Below are 27,449 nucleotides of genomic sequence, written 5' to 3'. Positions count from 1 at the left end.
CATATAGGCTGTGTCCACAGCAGCTGTAAGATGAAGCAAAGATGAACACACAAGTTCACTTGCTTATTAGGCAGGAATACATGCCAGAGCCATTAGTTGTGTTCCTCATTCCGTTTGGCACCAAGTCAATGGAGAACAGATCCATCCTGAAACTCCTTCATTGGCTATGTTGCCTCATGTGAACTCCAGGCTTGGGTCATGAGCACCTGATAGTAGAAGCCATTTATCCTCTTCGTGCAGGATGATGGATTACTTATGGAGGAGGTTCCTTATTGAAAGGAAGCAAAATGTAGGCTGGCAGTGGCTACAGAGATCAGGATGCAAACATTTTCTTCCACCAAACCATACTGCTTTTTATCAAAACTTTCCTCCTCATAGAAATAGCACAGTTCTACCTTACAGTGGAACAAAGTTAACAGATATAATTTGGCAATATGTGGTCTTGGTAAAAGTGGTCCTGATGTCTAGTGGAGTTTGAGGCATCCATACAAAGGATCTTGCACTGCGTGATTTGTCCAATACCACTTCTATTGAATGGTTTCTAGAAGAACTTGTAGAAATAACGTGCTGAATTTTCCTCCCTGTGAAATGCCTTTAAACTAACAAGTTCATTATTCATTAATAGCTCTGAGAAAAGCATACCGTTTTTGAAGCTCCGGTTACTTGGAAAAGTGCTAAGTGAATTGATGAGCTTCAGTATTTTGCATGTAGCTGTATCCTCACCAAGACATATGGGTCCTTGTGGTCTACTTATAGTCTTGGCTTTTGAACTTCCTTCTTCATGTTGTGGCTGATTATGAGTAGCATAACATTCTGCAGGAATTGCAGTATTATCACTTTGAGGCAAGAGGCAGTGGAACTTTCACAACACTCAGCATTTTGATTCATGTTACTCCGTCCAGCATTTCTGCAGTTATCAGAGTTACAACTCAACTATTTTGGACTAATGACCTGCAAACTTTTTAATTTCTTAATGCTAAACAATATTTGCAAAAGGATATAGTCAGTGGCCCATTTTGGCCAAATCTAATTCTAGAGCTTATGTAGAATTGCTGTGCATGAAGGATTTCAAGCTATTTCATACTACAGCCTAGTTGTTTTCTCCCACTGCAGACAACAGAAGGAGGAATAAAGAAATTACAAGAGCAGAGATTATGGATGATCGTGTTCTCTTGCTCTGTTGACTTTGTTCATCTATTGTTTGTTGTTGTTATTGTTGTTTTACTTAAGACATAGACAGTCTTCTGTTATGTGTATCATGTATTCTCATTCTCGATGAGGCCTTGATGTGGCCTTGCAATACAAGTATACAAGCAATTTCGGATGAGGTGTCCTAGCTTAACTTGTTTCCTTCAGAGACCAGACAGACCCATAGCTGAAAAGGCACTGTTCAGATCTTTAAAACGTTACCAACCTTTCACAATAACGGTCCAAATTAATGACCCTACAGTTAAGACACCTCTGGGCACATTTAGGTGCTTGCCTATCTGCCAAAACTTCTGCACGTGTAATTTTTTCAGCATTGTTAAAGCATTTGATTGGACTCATGATCAAAGATCTCCTCCTCACAGATACTAAGGTATTGTTCAAGTTATGGAAGCAATCCCCATATGTTGACTTAACTCATGGTAGATGCTAGCTTCCGACACTTATTCCACCATGGGAGAGGGCATTGTTGCCATGCATGTTCTGCATGTGGTGACTATACATGTGGACATGTACTGTCATGTTGCTAATGAGCAGTCACTGGTTAAGAAGTAGCTGCTCAGCCATGATGAGGAGCCATGAGATCACTAGGTAAAGCACTGTAAGATATATCGCTGCTTTGAAGTTCAGGGTCTTGAATTTAAGCCATGCCTGGAAATAGTGTGGAGACTTACGCATTGGTCTGCTCTGCTCATGCCAATATTAGCTCTGGAGAAGACTAAGCCTTGTAAGACCCCTAATTTGAAAAGACTTAGCACAGTATGCACCATTTTAAATATGGATACGCGTATGCTGAGTGCACACAACACTGACTGTTCCTCTTTCACTGTGCTCTCTAACGCAGAAAACCAGGATTTTTTTTTAATGAACAGAATTCCTATCTTCTTTTAAGCAGTTTCTTCCTCACCCCATCATGGCCACTCATTGTGATAAGATTTTCCATTCTTCTTTCTTTCCTTCCTTTCTTTCTGCAGACGTTCTAATTCCGCTTCATACATCATTTCCTGAATCAGGTATTTTTCTCTCCTCATTCGATCTCTCAGATCTTTTGGGAGATCTGGGATTAAGTAGGAAATCAGGTGCTTTATGCAGAAGACAAGGTGCTGCGAAAAGAAGAATTGGTTGAAGAATGAAAACCATTGGAAGAAAATAAGTTATTTCCATACCTCCTGAAATCCCTTTCCATCCAAAGATGCTGCATAAGAACTGAATGTATTACTAAATCTGAAGAAACCAAATCGTGAAGATTTCTCCAACAAAAAACTAACTGGCAATGGACTATGGATTTCAGCAAAGGTCCAGAGCAGCTGGGTCCAAACAAAGCCTCAGGACTGTTGCATCACCCGTGTGTTCATACCCCTGAAGTCATGCCCTACAGTAGGGTTGTCTGGGCAGGGACTGTTAATAGTGGATTGCTCTACAGGAGGAAGATCAAGTAGTATAATATTTTCCTGTTGCTGGAAATTTCTTGCATCTCTATTGGAAACTAACTCACCTATGCAAAACAAAACATTTTTTCTTCTAATCTGCATCTCTAATCCAAAGCCATCTTGTCAGTTACTAAGCTTCCCAATTAAACATAAGGTGCTCCTTTGTCCCTCATGTTTTAGGCAAGCCCCAGCAAAGATGACTGCGATGGGGGAGGATTGCTCAATTGTCTTCTTCCATTTGATTGAAGATAGCGCAATGGGATTTATACACTATGCTTGAGAGGAGGTCCTCAGAAATAAAAATCCTCCATCTCAGCAAAAGCACAGATTCTAGACTGGAGAAGTAAAGGTACTTCTTCTCCAGTCAGAACCCTTCCTCTTAAATTCACTGAAAAAATATATAACATTTTCCCATGTATTCTTCCCTTATGAGAAAAACAACCTGCAAAAATCATAATAGCCATCATTACTGTCTGTCTGCCTAATCTAAAAAAAAAAAAAAAACAACAACAAAAAACTAAAAAGCTTCTTCAGCCACTGCACTGTCACTGAACTCTCAGTTTAACCTAGACAAATACTTTATTTTACACTGATAGGAAGTACTTTTGTTTTATTTGTTTGGCCAACATAGCCAAACATCACTGCATCCACTTCCTCATTGCCAAAAGGGTGTCTGAGCTGAGGTAGAAGGTTACTTAATTTGTGAAAAAACTGCCCTGAATCTCCTGGAGAAACCTTCTACTGTAACTGCTGTGGCAACCAGAATACATCTAGTAAACAGGTATAGTTTCTGCTGAGGTTACTTTTATGATTTCATACAGATAGTTAAGGAAGCATTTTGCAGTGTGAATAAACAGAGTGGTCTCTGCTGAGAGAGACACTGGTGAACCAACTTATAGCTTTTGTTGGGGCAAAGCAAAGTCAGTTCTCTTATGAAAGCATTGGCCAGATCTGAAAAGCTGTTTCACGGCAGGGTGTGTGTTTAGCTGGGCACTGAGACTTCTGCAGGACTGATTAGTCTCACTGTAGTTACTTTGTCCTTATTCCATGCTGTCTTTACACTTAACAGCTGAGGTGGGAAGGGACTTCTGGATCTGTTTGGTCTCACCCTCTGCTCATGCAGAAACACCCAGAGCAGGGTGCCCAGGACCATGTCCGTGTGGCTTTTCAAAGATCTCCAAAGACATATATAACCTTTGGTCTTAAAACTCCTCAGGCTGACCTGCCAATCCTGTTCTTGTGGTCACTTTTTTGGAGAAGGATTCCCTGGCTCTCAGCACTGACAGCTCAGGAAGCAAAGACAAGATGAAGCCTACCATGCTGCTATCAGATCTTTCTTTCCCCTGATGTTTCCCTGAATGTGGCAGAGATCACAGAGGAACCAGACTGAACTTCCATTAGTTAGAGCAGTATGAGGCAAGAAGAGATGTCAGCCTGTAATGCCATATTCCCCTTCATCTGGGAAGGGCTGAAGACTACAACTGGGGAATTCTCTGCAGACCTTGGACTTCTGCTGACAAGACAACCCTAGGAAAGAAATAATCTAGAAAATGTTTCCCCTTCGCTTTTCTTCTAACTCAAAAGCTCAAATGTTCAGTGATCTAAAGAGGTACTTTGAGAGCTCATTACAGAATGAATTTGCAGAGTAATATGAGTCAGAAACGTAGTATGTGCTCCTGAACAGTATGCCAACAGTTTGTGGTGATTACAGCTTCCATATTTTTGTTGGAGGCCCTGTTGCTATGATATCAGAGAAGTGGACTGAGGAAAGAGTGATCAATTTTACTCAATGTTTATTCAATCAACAAGTATCAAGTTTATTCAATGTTTAGCTTTTTCTCAGTGTAAAAGACATTGGAACTGCTCATGCTGGAGAGATGCTGAGTACCTGGTTTCTGGCTTAATGAAATTCAGGCCCTATGAGCTGCATCACAGCTTATTTGTCTACACTCTTCTCTCTGTTATTCAAAATCAGCATAAGAATAGCAGTCACATGAAGCTGGGTTTTCTCTGGTTTGTTTTAAAGATTTCTGAGATATTGACAGTATGTACTAATATTATGAACTTTGCCAAAGATATTGGGTCTCTTAGCATCACCAGCTTTGTGATGCTAATGGAAATGAATGGTATTTAAAATACAGAAAAAAAGCTAAATGTGTAAATACTGCAACTTGAGCTATCTTCATTTTTCAGTTGTTCAGATGTCATCCTTTCTTATCATGTCCCTTCCCCTCTTACTCACTAATTAGTTTGCATACAGCTTTCAGCCTAAACAGAGTGCTAATACCAAAACTCAGAAAGTAAGTAAAAACAGCGTTTCTTTCCCCTCTTTTCCCGCCACTGTTATAGCTTTTAAATTGCAGTATTCCCCTGTTTGTTAAAATCTAAATACCTGTGACTGTTTAGGAAACAGGAGAATATAAAGCACAATACAAATAGCAGAAACGAACACGAGGAACTTGACATTTGGTACCATGGAACAGCTCAATGAATAAGCTTCAAGAGAAAATTGGTTTTGTTTTGGTGTTTCTGATATATAGACTTTTCCACTGGAATGGTCACTGACCTCAAATACAATAATGAAAGCCAGCCGTGCTGCTAGGACATGCCAGAACTGCAGCGTGTAGCCATAGGGCACCGGGGAGTGAGGAGGGTCTCGGTAGTCCCTGTACCTGAAAGACAAGTGGAGTACTGCAGTTAGTAAGCTCCAACCCTTCTGCCCATGAGGAAAACAAAACAAAAACCCATCTGTTCTTGGTCACTACATTTTCTGCAAATACCGAGCACGTTAGGTGCTCAGCACCAGTGCCCTTAGTGCAACATGGGCCTTGTAGGCACCTTCAGAGTGGGGTAGGATGCTCTTGTAGGAATGCTTTCTTCCCTACCCCTGCTTGTTTTAAAAGCATAGATATATCCAGTTTTGTCAGCATGACAACCCTCATCTAGGCTCTAGATGAGCAGAAGTTAACTGAGTATGGCTACTGGTTTTTGTTCAGACAGACTGCCTTCCTGGAAAAGTGCCTACACTACAGCAGGATGCAGTATTTCCTTACCTCACTATCAATAGCTGGTTTATGCTGCAATTAAAGTGACTGATGTTTTAGCAGAATTCTGATGGGTTATGTAGCTGATAAACTCAGCTAAAGAAAGTAAGACACTCACTTTCTTTCAAGGGTAAATATACATAATAGTTCAGTATACCTCCAAGAACAGATTTATCTTCTAGAGATTTATGGCACCAATTTTAATAGAATGGAATGGAATGGAATCTTGAGGTGATAACTTATGCATTTATTGATGGGGTTTCTACAAACAGCCTTAAGTAGCAGCAACATTATGCGTGACGTTGGGGAAGAAAGGAATTAAAGGGGAGGAAGAAGCTGATCAGAATCCATAAACATTATTAAAAGGTACCATGGCAAACTACATGGAATGAAGTATTATGAAAGCAGCTCTGCTCCCCAGAAAACCTTTTCTATGGAGTCAACATTGGGATGCTCTTTCTGTAAAATAAGTTTCAACAGATAACAGTGTCTTCAATATCAGTTATGTAAATAAAAGCAGTAATGTCCCCATCAACTCACAATGCTATGCCACTTGAACTAGTTATTGCTAATAAAAATGCCACAATATCACAAGCTATCGGTGACTTTTGCTATATCCCAGAATATCTTTTTTTCTTGAGATACTTGTGAAGTTAAATTATATTTTCCTTCAGTGAATAATGGAGTACCTGCATTGTAGCCACCAGGACTCATGCTGGTAAACTAGCATTGCCATAGAAAAATGGCAACAATATCTGTCATTTGATTTTCTTCCCTGGCACTTCTTCATTTAAGACTTTGATTCTCTGGACCATTACAATTAATCACTTGCAACTCTCTCATCACAGCCTAGTCTCATACTGCTATTCCCCAGTTTGCTGGCTAATGACAAAGATACAAAGATGATTAACTACTCATTTTATTCTGATTCAAAGCAGAAGCATATGATTATTACTAATAATTACACCTGCAAGCAATGACATAAACATGTTAACCATTCAGCGGTTAGGAAATGCTAGACCTGACGTTTCATAAAGGTAGCTTAGGACAGACTGTTTATGTCAGACAGACTTGTGAAATAACTGACTGCAGTCACCTCTGTGCAAACCTAAGCTGACTTCCTTGGGTACAGGTTATGAGAAAATCTGATTAAGGCTTGATCTCAATGACATTACTGACCCTTTGATACCATATTCCTCCACGATGACTGCATGTGATTCAAGCCATAACAACATGCAAATTCTGTAGTTGGAGCACCTGCCAACTTCTCCTGTGTCTAAGGAAGTAATCAAGCAGATAACAACCAAGAACTACCGCAAGTTTGTCCTCAAGTAGCACATTTATTTTCTTTTCATTAATATTTTTCAAGTTTTGAAAATTAGTTCCAACCCCAAATTTATCAGGATGTCTCTCCCTTGAAGCGTTTTAAAGCAGAGAAGTGTTTTGATCAGATACTTACCTGCAATATTTTAATGGTGAACCAGAGAATTCACTTCCATTTGATGTAGGCTCTGAACGGTTTTCAAAGTCCGACACCAGAAATACTGATAAACTGGCATTAACATAGCCAACCATACACCTAGAGGGGAAAAAATCCTTTAGTCAGGACACAGCAAGATTCTTCTATTAACCGTTCTACCCAGGAGGAAGTTCTCTAAGTTTCATGAAATTTGCAGTTTAACTGTGATGGTTAGTAATGTTTTGGAGGGATACTGAGGCACTATAAAAGAAATGCTGACGTAGGTCAGTGAATAATGGTAGATTTTTATGGGATAAGAAATGGTGACGATTGGGACTGGTTACCTCTGAAAAGTAGATAGGTAGGGAAAATAGTGAGTGGCACCAGGGAGACAATTAGAATACTCCTGCTGTCACTCTCATGTTACAAACACAAAGGAGCATTAAATTAAAATGTAAAGGCAATACACCTATAACAGCTAAGGGAAATAAGACTTTTTTTTTTTTTTTTTACAAAGTGTCCAGTTAATCAGATAAATTTGGTATTAGAGGATAGCAGATTGGTTGAGTGCTGGGAGGTCTAGGCAGAGTTTGGAGAACACTGAGTAACAGAATGTACATTGCACAAATAAGGGAGTCACAAGAAGGCTCAAACTTGGTATTAATCGTGTTGAGGACAGGGAACATGCACTGCTCTTTTCACTCAAACATGGGTGAGTATTGGCACACCAAGAAAGCCTTCATTCTCCAACTGAGAAGAAAAGACTTCAGCTAGCAAAACCTTCAGTAACCAACCACATCACCATCAGGGCCATCTGTTTTCACTGTTTCAAAGCTAAAACTTAGAGACCATTGACAGAATTATATGAGGCTGCCAGATTTTGAGTCAGGAAGAACGAAGGATTGAACCAACCTATCTTTGTTCTCCTAACATACATGCTGAACTGAGCTAAAAAGAAAGATATTTAAACATATTTTTCAGTGCATCAAGAGGTCAAGTACAAATTTAGCCACCCACAAAACTGTTCTGCATGGTATACCGTGTACTGTCTTTAAGAATAAGAACCCAAAAGATGAGTATAATTTCTGCACATTTAATTCTTTCAAAAAGCTGTTGTCGATGAACAAATTTAGTTACCATAAGGATAGCTTCTAAATGCTCTGGTTGGTATGGTTTTGCCAGGCAGTTCTGACCCATGGGGATGTCTGAGACAGCAAGGGAAAGAAACTCTAACCTCCATTGAACTAAATCTGTTATAATGCTGCTCTGATTTCAAGAACAATTCTACTGTTATTTAGACAAGAATCTGAAATGCGGAACTCGAGGTCAGACAACTGAGGTGTGAAAATTGCTTTTAAGAGAATATTCGAAAATCAATTTTGTCCCTTCAAGAACTGCTGCAGGAAGCCAACAGTCTTTGGTGACATACTTACATCTTCAAAAACCCACGCTGGCTTCATCTGTTGGACTATTATAATTAAATTTCAGCATTACCAAACCAGAAAGCTTAAATCTGTAATTATTTCAAGTTGTTTTGCCAGAGGTTCAGAAAGTGTTATATGGTTTTCTGCACAGTAAGAGCTGATGATTTTTTAACTAAGGATTTTAAAATATTTGAGAAATTACATTTAAGAGCTGTCTAGTTTTGATTCAAGATCTCCACGTTGATTAGATTCGGAACTCAACATAATCTCACTATATTTCTAGTATCACTGGTGTGTTATATGGATTTAATACCTACAGATGTTTTGGGAAAGAAAAAGAGAATCTCCCTCATGTAAGCTAGTCAATAGCAGGTATTCTTTATGCCTTAATTTAATCTGAGAAAATTCAGTATTCCTGTGGATTTTTAATAGCTTGTGTCTTTTCTAACAGCAGTTACGAATAGCAGTATCCAGAATGATGACATATATAGTTTTTATCCAGTTTGGCTCCTCCACGGGATTAATATAGAATGATTTCATCTCAGAAATTCATCCAGAAAAGCAGCAAAGTTATGAAAATGCTGTACAAGAGGTTCGTAAGAAGATCTTCTTCTATGAGCCAAGCTACTTCCCCTATGCTGGACTAGTTTTAAAACAGGTGAGTCATACCTGATTCCTTACAAAAATCAAATTTCTAAGAGCATTTTTTTTTTCTGTGCACATTGGTTCTGAGAAAATCATTCGCAAGGAAAACTGCTGACAGTGCCTCAGTGTCCTGTGGATCTTCATCACAGTACAAGCAGAGGCGTAGGCTCAGCAAACACTGGCACCAGACCAAACACCTTGCCAGCAAAGAGATTTTAACTTCTCATGAAAATAAATGGAACAGTCCTGCAGGTAACTGTTAAAATGCCAATCTAGTAGCAGAACAGCAAGTTAGCAGCACTGCTAATCAGGAACTGCCCCATCAGCTGCCCTTCTTCCATCAGTAGGATTAAACAGTATTGACAAACACAAGATAGCAAAAAAAGCAGCAACAGAAGAATCCACTTGCTATAGCAAGGAAGAAAAATCAATCTGCCATATGTCCGACAGCAGAACATAAGCCCTGTAATTCTCTCTCCAGTTAAGCTTGTGTTTCTTTGAACTGCAGGCTCTTACTAATGGAACTGCCAGGAGATCATTTGCAAACTGCATCCATTTGTGTTGAGCTGGATTCAGTGACCGTCCCCCTGCCCAACAGCCGAGATTTTACAAGTTGGCTGTGTAGCAGCTAGACTCATACTTAATGTAATCTCAGTGTTTACCAACACTGAAAGAAAATCCACTTAGGCAGCGGGGGTTCAGTTCACAAATGTGTCCTGAAAGATGTAACCTAAGGACTCTAGTTTTTGAAGGAAAACAAATTACTTTGCTCTGTAAGGATTCCTTGATTTATCAGTTGGGAATTGCTTCCTCCTGTGAGACGCTGCTTTTTGGAACAATGCATGCTGAATGCAGGAAATGCAGCTTAATGAATAAATATAAAATGCTGATTAAATCTTTAACTGATAAACGTGCACAGCTTCAGAATAAAAGGAGGACTATACCCATGTACACCAGGAAGTGCGGTTTGTGCAGCATACTTTTACACAAGCCAAATTTCTGTCACGTTTTCCTTGGGTTAACCTCATAGATTACAGTCAGTCAGCAAGTTACTCTGTCTGTGGCTAAAATCTGTTGCTTAAGCATAGGCAATAAATTTGGGTTAGTGGAATCGGTACATATACAGACAGAACTGTTGTATCTATTTAAGCAGTGAGATCTTCATGCACAACTGTCCCCCCAGAGAAAAGCTTACTTTTGCCCAGCTTCTCCTTGGCCTGCACAAGGTCCATATTTGTAAGCATAAACAAGTCGAGGGATGAAATCTGACGTTACGGCTATAACAAATGCATTTGTGATAACAGAAAGAATTCCAATGCCTTCCAGAATCCCATACCAGATTCCTGTATGATAAGGAAAATGTGTTATCTCCAGAAAAAAATCAAGGACCAAAATATTTCAAATATTGCACACTTTGAGGCAATTGTCCCACCACTCAAAAAATATACAGTTTCTATCAGAGACACTGACTAAGAATTATTTTCTTATTGAGAAACAAGACCTTAGTAGACCAGATTTATGTTCTCACTGGGGTGAGAACCTGAACTCCTCACAGATTCATACTGTTCACATACAAGGCTTTACTCAGGTACATGGCAGAGCACTCTAAGAGCAGAAAGCCTGAGATTCTGCTATTTCATGGTGAGGCCCATGCTTTTCTGCAATGCAGATGGGCATCAAGTTATCCTGTTTACTCTTCCAAGGCACCAGTAATTCAACCCAGGGCAAATAAGTTTGTCTTGTAGCATCCTTCCTAAAGGTGTTTTGCTTTGGCATGCTGCAAGGATGGACGTATTTTATAATCAGTTCAGAGAACTCTTGCAGCAGTGTGTGGCCAAGTGACCTCAAAGTTATGCAAACCCTGTGTTTAGCAATGCAGGCTTTCCTCATTGACAGTAAATTGTTTCTTGGAATCTAGACCTATTCTGTCTCATGCACCCAGGGACCTAGTGGACATGGCCACCGAGACACAGGGGATGTTCTTGGCCAGGTAGATAGAAAACACACAGGACCCTTACTGAATGGTGGCTGCTTTAAATTCACCTTTATGTTTGTGCAGCTCTCTTTGGTTATTATATTCAAACTAAGCAGCAGTATGTGTTCACAGTGTGTGAAAAATCTGTAGAGGACACTGGTCACTTCATTAAAATATAGGATCACAGAATATACTGAGCTGGAAGGCCCCAAAGGATCGAGTACTACTCCTGGACATACTGGCTGTTAAGTTTTTTTTCCAATATAGACTATAAATTGCATAAATAGACCCGCATCAGATGTTTGAAGCTTTTTGTGCATTGTCAAATTGTGTATTGCTAATGCAGAAGATGAGTGAAAATTCCTTCATCCACTCTTACTTGAAGTGGTCAATATTTTGTCCTAAAAATAACACACACACGTAACAAAGAACTCACCTATATCTTTGGCTCTTGAAGCTAAAGGTCTTCTCCACTGGGTGACAAATTTGTATGCATCAAGCCTAATTTCAATAATATTGTTAAGTAAGGCCAGAAGTGGTGCCAATGGAAAAGCTGCCACAAAAATGGTTGTGAATCCAAACTGAAGAACTAGGAAAGAAAGGGAAAGGTCACAGTGTAACTGTTGAGCTCTAATTCTAAGGGCTAAGAGGGTGAAGTATTTAACGTATAAACATCTCTTACTATGCTGTACCATAGAATAGTCTATTGACTGTTGTGCAAATCTTCCTTGCCAAAAGTTCAGAGTGAGAATGATCAGAACAAATGCACATCTATCCCTGAGATGAAGTGCAACATCTAGAATTTTTAGCTGGGAGAGAAGTTCGGAGGTAGACAAAACACTTTTTTTAAAAGAAATTGACATTTTTTACTCCAGCCTCAATTAGGATATCTGAATACTTGTAAAGATTACAGCTTAAAGTACTGGTGGGCTGCTGTCTGAGACCTTATGTCAGTTTCTAGAGGTAGGTCTTCAGATTCCTAAATTTTGCACTATTTTGAAAAAAACTGTGTGGGGGAGAAAAGAAAAGAAAAAAGAAAAGAAAAGAAAAGAAAAGAAAAAAGGAAAGGAAAGGAAAGGAAAGGAAAGGAAAGGAAAGGAAAGGAAAGGAAAGGAAAGGAAAGGAAAGGAAAGGAAAGGAAAGGAAAGGAAAGGAAAGGAAAGGAAAGGAAAGGAAAGGAAAGGAAAGGAAAGGAAAGAGAAAAGAAAGGAAAAGAAAAGAAAGGAAAAGAAAAGAAAGGAAAAGAAAAGAAAGGAAAAGAAGAGAAAGAGAAGAGAAGAGAAGAGAAGAGAAGAGAAGAGAAGAGAAGAGAAGAGAAGAGAAGAGAAGAGAAGAGAAGAGAAGAGAAGAGAAGAGAAGAGAAGAGAAGAGAAGAGAAGAGAGGAGAAGAGAGGAGAAGAGAGGAGAAGAGAAGAGAAGAGAAGAGAAGAGAAGAGAAGAGAAGAGAAGAGAAGAGAAGAGAAGAGAAGAGAAGAGAAGAGAAGAGAAGAGAAAAGAAAAGAAAAGAAAAAAGAAAAACAAACAGCCATTGAAGATATATGCAGTTCAGTCACATAGGGCCAAAGTTTTTGTTCTTTGACATTTGTTACAACAGTGATCCTCCTCTGCAATGCCATTGACAGGCAGTAAATGAGGCTGAATTTTAGACAAACAAGCTGTTCCACATAGCTTTAAATAAAAACCCAAGGGAACTTCCTTGAGCAAAAATCAGCAAAGAATTTCAGAAACATATACAGGTGAAGGGTTGCAATGTACAAAGCAACCTTCCCCATACAAAGCCAGAATCAGAAGTGTTTCATAAATGTGGGGTTAGCAAACCAAAAGCGCTGTGGTTAGCTACATTGATTTGGTTCTGTTCTCAGAAATTCACTCCCATTCCTCACCTGACTTGTGAGAATGAGAACCATTTTGTAGCCTCTTTAGCTTCAGACAGCAACTGCTAAAAGAGTATACCAACTCACATCAACAAAAGCCCTGTGGAGAAGGACTTGGGGGTCCTGGTAGATGAGAAGCTGCACATGAGCCAGCAGTGCTTGCAGCCCGGAAGGCCAACTGTGTTCTGGGCTGCATTAAAAAAGGGGTGGCCAGAAGGGAGAGGGAGGTGATTGTTCCCCTCTACTCAGCTCTTGTGAGGCCCCATTTGGAGTATGGTATCCAGGCCTGGGGCCCCCAGTACAGGAAGGACGCAGAGCTCTTGGAGCGGGTCCAGAGGAGGGCCACTAAGATGATCAGAGGGCTGGAGCACCTCTCCTATGAGGAAAGGTTGAGGGAACTGGGCTTGTTTACTTTAGAGAAGAGATGGCTCCGGGAAGACCTCATTGTGGGCTTCCAGTACTTGAAGGAAGCATATAAATAGAAAGGGGAGCGGCTGTTTACAAGGGTGGATAGTGATAGGACAAGGAGGAATGGTTTTAAACTGGGACAGGGGAGGTTTAGGTTGGATATTAGGAAGAAGTTTTTCACACAGAAGGGTGGTGACACACTGGAACAGGTTGCCCAAGGAGGTCGTGGATGCCCCATCCTTGGAGGCATTCAAGGCCAGGCTGGATGTGGCTCTGGGCAGCCTGGTCTGCTGGTTGGCGACCCTGCACATGGCAGGGGGGTTGAAACTCAATCATCATTGTGGTCCTTTTCAACCCAGGCCATTCTATGATTCTGTGATTCTATGAAAAAAGCAACAACATTAAAGTCTACATAAGAGAGAAATAATGTCAGTGCCATACTCATTTCCAGGTATTCATCAAACAGTCCATAAGCATTCATAGGCTGCAGGTTGTAGTCCTTTTCCCACTGTGGGAAGCTTGTTTTTCTCTGTGTGCCATACTCTTGCCGTAGTTTTCTCCTGGTCCACCAATTTTGAATTAGCCTACATTTTCAAATAAATGAAAGAAACAAAGTAAATAATGTTATTGGCTATTCATAACTAAACTGGAAGAGGCTAAATGTGCACAACATACCTTGAAAATATTTTCCAATGCATGGGAAAATATAGCATTGGTAATATATGTGGCCGATGATAGTGTAATAGGTATAAAAACAGATAAGGCTGATGGGCTGTTATTCAGGTCTGGATGTTATTAAAATGAAAAGGAGATTTTGACATATTTTTATTACTTCTTTTTGTCTACATAAAATGGAAAATCACTTCAAGGTCTTTTTATAAGGCAAAATGCAGCATTGCATGGAGATAGTTAAGCTGTGAACAAGAAACTGTTAAACAGCTTCTAATGTTGCTTGATGTCTTCCTGTATGGGGGCGGGGGAAGGTAGGGAAGTTCTACACTACAGAGTTGCCTCCAAATCATGCTCTTTGCAGAAATCGTGTTCTTTCATACAAAATGGAAACAAAACGTGCTTAGCTGCAGCATTTCAGGCCTAGAGAGGAGATGTGAAAGCTGGAGAGCACCTGTATCTCCCACCAGAATGACTTTAAGCTTCTCAACACTATTGCGATGGTGATTTGTGCTGTGACTCTAAAGAGAAGAGACTGACTTACAGCAGTTTATTCCTATTATAGCACTTGTTCTTAAACAATCTCCTCCTATTTACTTCTGTCAACTTCTGTAAGCCTCTTCAATGCTCATTATTAGGTTTCAGTATCCCTATTAATAAGTGGGAGAAACATCTAATGAAAACTGACAAAAGAGGAAGGGAGTGGAAAGAAGGATCAATGCTGCTGCTGCTGCTCCCCCCTCCCAACCTCAGCTGCAAAATCCTGACGAGCAGTGCTAGGTGCCCACTCGAGAAGATGGATGAATAGTGAATGTTGAGTACCTTGATTGCCCATTACATTGTGCATTTAAATCATTCACCCCATTCTCATTATGGCTGGATGCGATCAGTGCTGAGGCTGCCTGAAATTGCTGCTGCAACACATTCTGCAGCTCAGGGACCAACCTCTGAGCTAGTTCTGGGGATCCTGCGGTGAAGCAAATCCCTCCAAGCTGCAGAACTTGACAAGGGCAAACTTTCTGACAATGTCAGCTCTCTCTTACGTTTTCACACTTGCTAATTTCCCTTGATGACCTGCCACACTGTCTCTATCATCAACTGTCTCTATTAATCATACTCATTAAATACTAATCAATGAGAAATGAACCGATAGGATATGAATAATCGTCAGTCTTTTTAGCTAGGGCACAGCTCCACAGTACCCAAATCACCAGGGGACATACCTACATACCAGTTAGTACATTTTTCTGGCTCTGTGAGTGAATATGCCCACAATGCATTTTTTTTTCCAGCTCAGACCCACCCGTTCAGGCATCTTTTATCATTCAGCAAGGAGAAATCCAATTTAGAACTTCCTGACACAGATAAAAAATGGTACATATAATGGGACCTGTGCAAGGCATACAGTTGTCTTCCATTTTTTAAAACTCTGTAAAAATAACTGTAATACAATATAATTAAGTAGTTCGCACATATTTGTTTGTTAGTATCGATACTGCACGTTCGATTTTGCAAACTGTTCAATATCAAAAACCCACAGCACCAGCTATCTGGAACTCTAATTTAAGAGCTCCCTACCCAAAGGGATATTTTCTATTCTTATGGCAAATCTACCTTGCTTTTATGTAACAGTCCAAAAGGAAACAGTAAACTTGGAATTCTTCTGTGATCTACAAAAACATGTAAGCAGTAAGTTTACTTACGGATAGCCCAGTTCCATGAAATTATTCCAGGTCTGCTTTAGCACCATTATGATACCCATTTGCATACAGAGATCAATAAGGCATCCACTAGGGTGGCACTACAGAAAAAAAAGAAACAAAAGGTTAAATAGAAATAATGCTCAGTTTTAATTATTTCTTAAAGAGCATAAATTAATATTGAATAATTTACTTAAAGGAAATTAAGTGCTGTTTTATTATTATTTTTTAAATATAGACTCACGGGACCATATGAAATTGTATTGTACCATGAGCCTTTTAAGTTTGTCATCTAATTCTCTGCAGGACTCAGAATCAGGTGAAACAAATATTGTTTTCACACTAGTACTGCTAATAAGTTGTACAGCAGTGGGTAAGATAGAGGCAAAAGCTAACAGATTTCTCCACTGATTACAGTAGTTTCAGGGGACTGACTGCCTCAAGTCAAAAAATGAAGAGAAAATTCCTCCTGGCTGTACATGCAAAGACTTTATGCCTTGAGGATAGTCCTAATACTGTTTATTAAGTACTTAATGTATGACTAAGTGAACTCCTCAAAGCTGTTCTCGAAGACTTACAAATCTCTAACTGTCTAGTAGCAGTTCTCAACATGTCTTGCTGAGTGCTTATTTGCTTTAGTTGTGGCTCCAGGCCTTGAGGAAGAAGTGCTGTAGCTCTGGGGAGAGATGCTCAGCTAGTAACAATTTAGGTGATGCCACTATTTTTAGTCTTAGTATTGGAAGAAATAGAAAAGTGCCAAAAACTTTGCAGATCCAAACAGTGGAGTCTAAGCTGTATTGAGTCCTGGGTATTATGGATAAGTGAAGCAGGCTGCTGCCACAGAACTGGAACTATTTCTCTTTAGGTTTTAAAGAGGAAAAAAATGACATTAGTTATGAAATCTAACAAAATGCAGTATGAATTTCTTACACACACAGCATTATAGTCCTCAGAGCCAGGGCTCCTTCTGAGGTTTCTGTTGACCTCATTCAGATTCTCTTTAGATTAACAGGGTAGCCGATCGATTTTTTTTTATTAATTGACTTCACTAACATCATTATTAAATCATCATCCTTCTGTTTTTAGGAATTAGTCACACAAGAAAATATAGCCTAAGAAAGGAAAGTGAAGTATCAGCGATGTTACAGCCATAACACCACCAATATACTATGTACGCTGTGGTCTGGATATACACAGGAACACTGAACCAGGGTATATCATGTTATCTAATGTCTTGCACTTGTCTTCATCCAATAGGTGAAGAGAGGGCAATGGGAGGGATATCTAGGCATTATATTCTAAAGCTTGTTCCTAATATGACCTTGTATGGATATGGTTGGTAAAGTTGAGACTTCATTATTAGACAATTCTTAATCAACATTTTTTTTTCACTCTGAGACAGGCAAAATAATAAGGTAATAGTAGGTTCCACCAGCAACTGACCCAACCCATAACATGTCACTGCTGCACCTCACTCCCAGACTTGATTCTTCCTTCCTCCCCTTTCTGCTCCTGCAAGTGTCCCCCGTGCTCTGATTCTACTGTGAGCTGATTCAGCCCAGTAACTCAACAGGAAAAAATGATTTCACCAGGAAAAGAGTTTCCTGCTGATACAGGGAACTGAACAGGCTCCTCACAGGGTTGGACAAACAACAGAGTCAGTGCAGAAGAGGAAGGAGCAAGCTTCTGGTGCAGGCTCAAAGACAGTGTAGAACTGACCTCTTTTTGCAGCAGCAGCCTGTTAGGTCAGCTTGGTCTCTCTCAGACTTTGAAGGGATGTTCTGTCTGTCTGCCCATTTACCACTTTTTCTTTTAACATACAGAATTCACTGCTTCAAAATTAGGATGGCTAATTATTCATTTTGTTGCTAGTGTTTGGATGATTTACATTAACCAAAATACTCAGATATCTGGAAGTGTTTGTAAATTCATGTTGGCAGTGTAAAGACCTGCATTTTTTGCTTGCCATTTGTCATGCATTTGCAAAATGGTTTTCTGTCACTCATCTGTAAAGCAAGAAAAAATTTAGAAGAAAAGGTCGTGAGATTCATATCAAACTGACCCATTTCAAGGATGAAACATTTCCAACATGAAAATACAAATAAAGGAGAAACTGTTTGATAAAGACCTCCAAATGCGGTGCTCAGACTGAAACTACTGTTGGAGTAGTCTCCAGCTACAGTTGGAGACACTGTAAAGGGCATGCGTGTTGATATACAGCTGTTTTTGTAGCAGGTGGTCAAGTGTTGGCACTGTGGGCTTCAAGAACAACATAAAATCCAACGCCACACTCAAAGGTACCTGGATAGAGTTTTACGTCTGCCTCTGCTTGCATTCACTGCAACTGTGGGCAGCAGATAAATCTGTGTGCATCTTGTTTCAGGAGCACAAGAATTAGCAAGCACTCACCTCTTCCAGTCTCCACCGGTTTATCAGCCTTAGGTAGGCTCCAGGGTGTCCTGTAAATCTTTAACACATGAATATATATCAGTGATGTTGTATGAGCAGTCTATTTACAGCAGTGCAAGAAAGCTTATGCTGTTGTTTTAATCTAATGTCACCTTAGCATGATTAACTATAAAGGACATTGCATGAGAAAAAGATGTGGGGATTCCTGGAATAATTTACATGAAGGGCTAGGTATATTTTTACATCTAGTTTTAGGTGAACATGAAGTATTGTGCTGTTTGATGTTTAGCATATGCAAAACAGAGAAAAAATCTAAGTAAAACTGTTTATATCGAAGTGGAAAATCACTTTCAACTGGCAGCTCATTTTCTTACCCAGGCTGAGGTATCTGCCTTTCTGTGAAACCAGTGAAAACATTAGTTTTCACTTGGAAAATATTATTTTCTTACAATTCTCTCATGATGTCGCCCAGAATAATTCCCAACATCCCACACGCAAATAATCCACTGATAGTTTATCAGTCTCTACCAAAAGGCTTTGCTTTTGCTTGAAGGGTGCTTGCAGGAAGAGGCATACAAAAGTATACATATATATTTCATTTTATGCAGAAAAAAGGTCTGATTCTCTGGTAATGGTCCAAATCTCATAAAAACAAGCAGCAAAGTATTCAGTACTCAGAAAGAAAAAAGCTCAGTGTTCCATTTTTTACTTAACTGTATAAGTTACCCACATGAAGACAGAGCTAAGTGGCTTGCAAGCATATTACTGGGGACAGCATCAGTTTCCAGCAGTGAAATTGTTAGGAGTTAGTGTTAAGGTAATATGGTGCTAGGAAATTAAAACCACATCTGTTTCAGGGCTTTGGAAAGGAAAATAATGTAATGTTTCCTACATTGCTATTATGAAATTTGCATTTTAAGATGTGCGACAATACAGTACCATCTTGTTTCATTAGAGACAATTTTATTACTCCTCTCTACTGCATTTTGTGACTATGAGGATGCAGATATCAATCCTACCTTCCAAGGAAGAATGCTATATAAAAGGTAGAGCTGTTCAGGTTGACAAACTGAAAAAGAAACATTTTCAATGTGAAGCTGTTCTCCCACTCAGATTCTGTACGAGGCTGCTCTGTGAAGAAAGAGAGCAGAGTTTGAGAGGTTTAATCAGATTGACGATTTTGTTTGGCACAAAGGATGTAGACACCTATCTCAGCTGGCAATGTGTTTGTAAATTAGCCTGCTGATTTCCTTGTACAAACTGACTGTAGAAATTGTATCCAAAAGAAGTGCACAGCAAGCTAGCTTTTAAAGAATTAGAAATCTGTTCTGATATCTGGATACGTCTATTCCCAGGAAACTGCAAGATAATGTGTGTATTCTTACAGGCTCAGACTGTTCTCTCATTTCCTGCTCCGCAATCTACCATAACGACACACCACTACAAGCTGCGTAAGCGCCTTTTTTGCTGGAGATGTCACATTGAAATGAAGTAAATAAGTAAATCTGCCTTGCGGTTCTGCTTCAGGGCTGTGCCCACCATCCTGGCACAAAAGGGCTCTGTACAGGCATCAGCAGAGAGCCACTTTCCTTGTCCCAGGGGGCTCCTCATAGAACAGTGAGAAAAAAAGACTTCACAATGGATGGGTGAGGCAAACACGAAAGAGGTAGACATATGTCTTCTCTTCAGCTTGGCCCTTAATCTCCATCTAAAGAGTAACCAAGACATGAGTTAACCAAACAACTACTATGCCAACACACTAGTACCATGGCCTGCAACTGCTTTCCAGTTGGCATGAGCTTGTTATTAATCATCCACTGCTGTGAACAAGAGTAATCAGAGGAAAAGCAGAGGTAGTAATGGTGGTACTGTGTATCATAATGGTAGTACCATTATATGGTACTTATATGTACTTCCTTATATGTACTTCCAAAGGAATCTCTATTAAATTACAAGCACAAAAAAGATAAACCAGATTCTGTTCGGTTGGAGACATTCTACCTATGAGGAAAATTTCAGACAACTGAACAAAACTGTAGAATAGACTATTCATCAACAACTGCTCTAGTGACTTGGAAATGCCTGTCAAGAACGCCAAGTCTGTGCATGCTAGTACATACATAGGCAGCTAAGCAAAAGGAAATGAAACATCAGAGATTTTTCATGCCACCAGGTGTTGACTTTTACAGGGCTGCTGCAGCTGAAGCTTTGCTCATATGCCTTTCAAAGGGAATGGCAAAACTCTGGAACAACATGTATTTGAGTTCAGAAAAGGTGATGTAATGGCTGAAGAAGAACATCCTGACTGTCCTTCCTATTCCACTCTGAGCTTATTACACTGATAAAGATCATTCAAATGAAATCAGCTATTTATGCCACCAGAGTAAATAACACACAATAGAGGCTGGACATGGTCAGAACAGCATGACCCACTGAGTCCTCACATAAGTGCATTCTACAGAGGCTACAAGAAGCAGACCTACCTTGATGATAACCTGGCAGAAAGTAATTAAGCTTCAAGGTCTCTATACCATATCTTACTGTCCACAGGATGTCACAGGGAATAAAATGAAATAGCCCATGCAAATCACATACTTGAAAGTCATTTTTCTCAACTGTAACTAGTAGGTGTCTTTTCCACGGAAAGAGGATGGCAGCAATATTTTAAATTCAAGACATAAAAATAAGGACTCTCAATCTAAGGAACAACAGAATAAAATTCTACCTTAGACACATTCTGAACATATCACAGATGACTGTTTAGATGTAAAAAAAAGCCCAATACTAGCTAAAGTCAACTGTTTCCTCTGAGGAAATCTGTGGAAATCTGTCCTCCTGAACATCATCAATATACACAGATAATCCACAAATTCAAAACAATGTCAAAAAACTTCTCATACATATGCAGTTACTGGTTGACTTAATAGGCCTTCAGCAATTGTCTCATTTCAGATTTCTTGACCCAAGGAGCCACTGCCAACTGCAATCTTCCAGAGTGGTCAGGGTCTCCAGAGACTCAGTGATAGTTCATTGCTACCCTAGTATGTGCTGATTGTAAAATCAAAGAAATATATCGTCCTTATTCTAGCATCTTTAAGGCTGATCTGAAAAATCAGTTAAACTTACAACACCACTAGAGTTCCATTGGTGGTAAAAGTTGATGAGACACCTAGTTCTTTTCCCTCCCAGTTACTGCCCCTCCTGAAGCGATGTGTCCAAAAGTCATTAAGCAACTTACTTTCTAGCTACAAATGTGGCTTCCAAAAGCGACTCCCATTTCAAGGTTTCTGCAAAACCTGGGAGTTTTGAGTGCTCAGTCGAAAACTTGAAAGTTATGCTTTTGTCCCTGTGGTAACACTTCAACTTTTTAGAAGGTAAGGGGCTGGAACAAGAACCAAGGTCCGCAGGTGAGTGATGCTCACTGTTGCTAACTCAACTCCCCTACAGCTTAGTTTATAATACTCCTTTATTATAAACTTAAGAAAATAATTAATTCCTAATAGATTTAGAATTAACCAAGACTTTCCATACAGACAGTTGGAGTGCTGCCACATCACTGGGACAAAAAAATCAGCACAGTATCATTCAATTTTGTATTTAACATCACTTACCTAAATTTGTCAGGAAAAGAGCAACCTTTTCATACAGCTGAAACAGAGAAGAAACAGTCTCTTAGACATGTTGCCAGCTCAAAAATATAGTACTGTTTTCCAGGTAATTGCTTTTACCTGTTAGATCTGACATTCAGATTGACCCCTGTCACGTTCTGATAATGACTACAATAAAGCTATAAAACTATATAATGATATAATCAATCAATGAACAGTAATAATTGCAAGCTTATATTCAGCTCTTTTCATCCACAATACATACAGAAAAAGTGCTGTCAGCGTTCCTGTTTTACATACACAGTGAAAAAGAATCTAACAATTATTTCAAAGCCACAAAGCAGAGCAATAGCATTTTTGTTTTAGTTACTTGGGGAACATTTATCACACAAATAAAACCACCCTGCTAAGAGTATTCTTTCATTTTCTGGGGTATTTCTTATTATTTATGGGTTTTTTTGGTGCTGAAAGGAATGAAGGTTACTGGGGAGAGAGAGTTCTTCAGAGAAAGTCATTAGTAGTCCTCATAGAATGGTTTGGGTTGGAAGGGACCATTAAGATCTCCAGTTCCAATCCCTCTCCTATAGACAGGGACACCTCCCTTTATACCAGGTTGCTCAAAGCCCCATCCAGCCTGGCCTTGAATGCTTCCAGGGTGGGAGCATCCACAAGCTCTCTAGGCAATCTGTTCCAGTGTCTCACCACCCTGACAGTAAGGATCTCCTTCCTAATATCTAGTCAGAGACATTTCTTGGCTGATCTCAGTGACACTGTTCTAAATCCTAAGTGGCACTTACTGATGTTAGCAGGTACCAAGGTCTTCAGCTCTCTGTGAGACTGCTTATTTAATAAAGCTTACAAAAATGAACTTGGAGGGTTTCCAAAATTGATATTTGCAAAGAGTTTTTGAACCCGTAAAATACATCACCACCATCAGTATCAGTGTAAACTAATATAATCAGTTCAGTTTGCTTTAAATGAGGATAGGGCCCTCCCACAAAATGTTAAATGTCCTTAACTCTCACTGATGCCTACAAGGATACCAAAATCCTCATACTTCAGGCTCAAGTACTTATTCTGGAAGTATGTATAAGCAATATTTCATTACATTTGCAGTTATCCTTACAAAATGTTACCTAAATTGAGTTATGTACAATTTACAGATCAGACTGACTGCTTAAGAGCTGAAGTTATCCTAAATTATCTCATCCGTGCTAACAACCACTTCTTGCTGTGAACTGCTTTTTAGTACCTTCGGTGTAAACAGTTTTGATTCATATAATAAGAAAGATGGTTTCTTCTGGGTTTAAAATCATCTCCTAAGGGCAACTGTGGAAGTGCTAAATGCCTGGGTAGTTTATATCCTGATCCCAGCAGGGACTACACTGTTTTATAAATGTACATTGCTCTGCAGATGTGAATATCAAAATTCTTTGCTGTTACTGTTCCTCATGGAACTGTAAGATTGTGTTAGGGATTCCATTAACAACTTCTGGACCAGATTATCTGCTACTGCAGTTTATCACTACTAGTCCCACGGAGCACCATTTAGGATTATGTTTATTTGTTCATATTTTCTATGGACAGGATCATTGGAATTAACAGTTTTTATTAACCTAGGTAAAGCCAGCGGTTGTTCCCAGGTCAGGCAGCATGGCAGCCTGGGAGCCATTACACTTGAAGGTCAGACCATTCTGTCATGATGGATGCATTAGTGCATTTATCTAGCACCCAGAGCTTCCACTCTAGAAGTTACCTGTGGTCTAGACCTTTGCCCTGATGTTTAGAGAGGTTGTCAAGTTGTATTAGTATCACTAGCTGTTTTCCAGGCTCTATAGCAGTGAATTCCCTACTGCTATATAGATCTTGGTCCATTTTGGTTTCATTACTCTGTCCTAGCTTTCTCTCCTACTGCTTTTCTTGAGTCACAGTTTGTATATGAGTCAACTACCCAACTGCTGATGTGGAAATTTTTTTTTTCTTTTTTCTTTTTTCTTTTTTATTTTTTTTATTTTTTTCTTTTTTCTTTTTTCTTTTTTTTTCCCCCAAAAGAAATGCTACTGATGCACTTCAGTAAAGTGCGTTCATCCATCATGGGAAGTGAAGGTTTATGTTTGTAACTCCTCTCACTAATGCAGCTAATGCAGTTTCATATTCTGGGGATCTTTTCTTTCCATGAGCCCATATCCAGTTCTAAGGCTGCAGTGCTTATTGCATGGTAATGAGCGTAAGGCTTAAGCAATGCATCTTTGTAGTGCTCTATTTATTTACTTCTGGAAATAAAACAAAGTTTCTCAAAAGGCACCTTCAAGCCATCTTCCATTATTTTAATAATTTCTCTAAGCTGTAGAACTCTTTAAGAACCAAATATTTTGTTTGTGCATTATTGCTTTGTTGCTGCTTCACTGCATATACAATGACTTATATTGAGAGCTTAGAAATGGATGTTGTACTGACAGAGGTATACAGTTTTTATTTTATTTCTTCTATGCTTATTGTGTGCTCTAGGTAGATTAAAGAAAATCCCCAAAAGCTGCAGACAACAAACAATAAATAAAAATAGCATAGAAGAAGAGAGTCCTCAGTACAAATTCAAAGAGAATAACAGCTCCCACCATTTCTTTCTGCCCTTGCTCAACCTGTTGTCCCACCCCAGGGAAAATATAGTCCCAATCACCAATCCTTGCCAGTGCCAAGGGAGAAGTGAAGTCCTGCAGCAAAGCTTCCCAGAATCTCCTCCTTTATAAAACAGGGGCTGTTGAAAATTAATTCTTAGATGATGGAAGTGCTTGGATATTGCACAGGCAAGAAAATAGTTTCCAAGCCAGCACTCAGAAACGTGCAGGCCTGAAATAACACCCCTATAAATTGTCCAAAATAAAATCAGTGTTATCTTACAGAGCAAAGCCTAACATGCTTTTGACAGAAAACTCATGCCACTGAGCGTGCAGAGGACTTCTGCCCTGCCTCCAGGACCTGCAGATTTGTAGGCTGATTCTTTCTTTTCCTTAAAATGCATTCTTAAAATGGTAGCTTACAAAGAACACTTAACCTGAGAGGAAAAGGCCATACATCTCTTGCTAAGAGCAACTAATATAAGGCATATTGCTATTGCAGCAATATTCAGAAGTATCTGCATCTTGATGGAATGCTGAAAGTCTTCTCCCATTTAATCTATGCTAAATTCTCTTACTGGGGCTGTTGCCACCTGGAAATATCACTTTCTTCTCTGTCCCAAGCCCAGTTCCAAACCACTTTGTGTGCCCACAGTAAGACAACCTCAGCCAGCACCAAGATCCCAATGCACCCAGAGCACAGCTCTGCTGTACCCTGGCAAAGGTCATAAGCAACTCTTGGAACAAGTTGTGTCTGCTTGGGTCTCATGTAGTTTTTAGCCTTTCTACTTATAAGTATTCTATATGTACATGCCTATCCTCACTGGTAAACTAGCATGAAAACTGAAGCTGAAATAACAGAAACTAGTTTAAATAAGAAATAAGCTTGGCTATTGTATTTAAAAAGGAACACTGAAATAGTTATTACAGATAAGAGTATTAATGAAAGAGACTGAAATCTGCAAGCATAACAAAAAACAAACAAACAAACAAAACCCGCAAAGGATAAAATATGAGCATGGACACGTGTCCCTAAGATACTTTTTAGAACAATCAAATATGTTTTACGTAATGTTTTGGTTTCAGAATTGTACGTAACAGTCTGATGTCCATCCATGATGGACTGATATCCATCAACAAAAATGTCAGCCCAGCTTAGCAATGCACTGTGTAACCTCCATTCCCACTGAAGTCAGGATTTGAAAGTATTTGAGCGTACTCTTTAGACTGGGATATCAACCAGTCTGGTGGCTCACTTTGGATACATTAGTTTTACTCACCACATTCAGTAGCATGATGATGCAAAAGTTGATGCACACTGCAGTCCCTGTAGTTGCAACCTGAGAGTTATTCCTGATTAAAGCCCACTTGAAGGCAGCAAAAGTGCTGACAGTCACAACACGGTAAATAACAATGCCAAATACAGCAGCAATCACCACACAGATCTGGAGGAGAAAAAAAAAAACCTGTAAATTTCTTATAGAGTAGGAGTTAAATTCTTCCTGAGACTCTGAGAACTAAAGAAATGAAGAGAAAGATTTGAAAAATATGTTAACATTGGTTCTAGAAGAAGGCTTCGACATGAACGTTCCTCCTCTTGTGAACTCCTTCTAATTTTTCATAATGCAAAACACCTCTAAAATCATATTAAAATATATTTTTAGTTTTAAACATTTTCTTGACGTTGTACCTTCTCACTAGCATTAGTGTGGAAAAGAGTATTGTCAGCTCTGGGAAGCGGGAATTTTCCTTACATGCATGTTTCATGACATGCAATTATTAGTCTCCACCAAATGTGCCAATATAACGATGTCCTATTTGGGATAGAATTTGTGCTTTGGTACAGTTCACACTTACAGGAACAAAATATCTCCAGTTGTAAGCACTTCCTCAGAAACAGTCCCAGCAAGATCCCCTGTTTCTCGCTACAGTTTTGGAAAGAGTCTGAGGAAGGTAAGAATTTCAGTTGCCCTGGAAATTTTCTCTGATGAGACTTTCAGCAAACGTGACATTTCCAGTGTGAAAGCTGTGCAGCTGAGCCAGGCTGCGCAATAACTTGATGTTCCATATGCAACAACTGAGCACTATTTAACATGACAACTGTTTTCCATCATGACCAATTCATGTCACAGTTTAGCAAACCACCTGAAGGACACAGGGTTGGGAATTACATGTGTGACTCATCTCACACAAATGATGACACAGTGTCTTTAGCTCTCTTACTAGACAGCGTTTCTTCAGTAGAAGTCAGACAAACGTTTGCAAAAGCTCGGTGTATTCTAAGGTTGTGCATAGGCAACTTAAACCTGTCAAAATTGGAGCATATCTAAGCTAACTGAATAGGTAAAATGACTCTGAAAATACTGAAGACTAACCAAGCTGTTTTTGCATTTTATTATTCGCAACATTATTTGACACAATCTTAGTGCAGAAGAAAAGTTGGGTGTGTGTGAATATGAAGGGTTAGTTTATTTGATCCACTGCTTCCACACAGGCAGCCAATAGAAACATTGTGGAGTTACTGAGCTAGAGGATTACCTCTGGACTCCCTGCACAGTGGTGAGTTCTTGTTTCCCTCTCCTTTGGTAACAAAGAACCATTAATCTGGCTCAAGCTGCATTTATAACTGCACTGTGCATCAAAGCTCTGCGATTTTGAGAAATGTTCTAACAGTTTTGATAAGTGTATCTCCTGTGCTTAAAGCTAAACTTTTTAAGGGATATTTTTACCTAAAAGGGGGAAAAAAACCAACATTTTTCTAGCTCATTGGAAGCCCACGCTATGTCAACAGTAAAAGTGCCTTCATTGAAAATAACCCTTGTCTTGATTCAAGGACTGTCATAGAGAAGACTTGTGGAGCACAAAATTCAGAGCCAGGCACTGGCACTTTCAGCAACAGTTTCTGGGCTGCATCACCTACCTGGCTCTCCACAGTTCCTCAAGTTATACTCGTTTAACATTTTCTAGCCATGTAGAACAGCTC

The 27,449-nt window shown here is 39.4% G+C and overlaps 1 protein-coding gene across 6 annotated transcripts in view; it reads right to left on the bottom strand.

Moving 5' to 3' along the window:
• Positions 1-27,449, bottom strand: part of ANO4 (anoctamin 4) — a 173,144-nt gene that overhangs the window by 1,586 nt on the left and 144,109 nt on the right. For all 6 annotated transcript variants that reach the window (XM_025154917.3, XM_040667745.2, XM_040667740.2 and 3 more), the window contains 11 exons: positions 25,747-25,911; positions 21,855-21,891; positions 19,263-19,374; positions 18,244-18,301; positions 15,838-15,935; positions 13,907-14,049; positions 11,620-11,772; positions 10,404-10,551; positions 7,140-7,259; positions 5,203-5,308; positions 2,114-2,309 (listed from right to left, as the gene is read on the bottom strand). In XM_025154917.3, the coding sequence (XP_025010685.1) occupies positions 2,118-2,309; positions 5,203-5,308; positions 7,140-7,259; positions 10,404-10,551; positions 11,620-11,772; positions 13,907-14,049; positions 15,838-15,935; positions 18,244-18,301; positions 19,263-19,374; positions 21,855-21,891; positions 25,747-25,911 (1,332 nt within the window). In that variant the 3' untranslated portion in view covers positions 2,114-2,117. The remainder of the gene's footprint in view (positions 1-2,113; positions 2,310-5,202; positions 5,309-7,139; positions 7,260-10,403; positions 10,552-11,619; positions 11,773-13,906; positions 14,050-15,837; positions 15,936-18,243; positions 18,302-19,262; positions 19,375-21,854; positions 21,892-25,746; positions 25,912-27,449) is intronic.

Source organism: Gallus gallus, chromosome 1 (genome assembly GCF_016699485.2).
Source record: "Gallus gallus isolate bGalGal1 chromosome 1, bGalGal1.mat.broiler.GRCg7b, whole genome shotgun sequence".
Lineage (NCBI taxonomy): Eukaryota > Metazoa > Chordata > Aves > Galliformes > Phasianidae > Gallus > Gallus gallus.
This window is presented reverse-complemented; position numbering and strand designations above follow the sequence as displayed.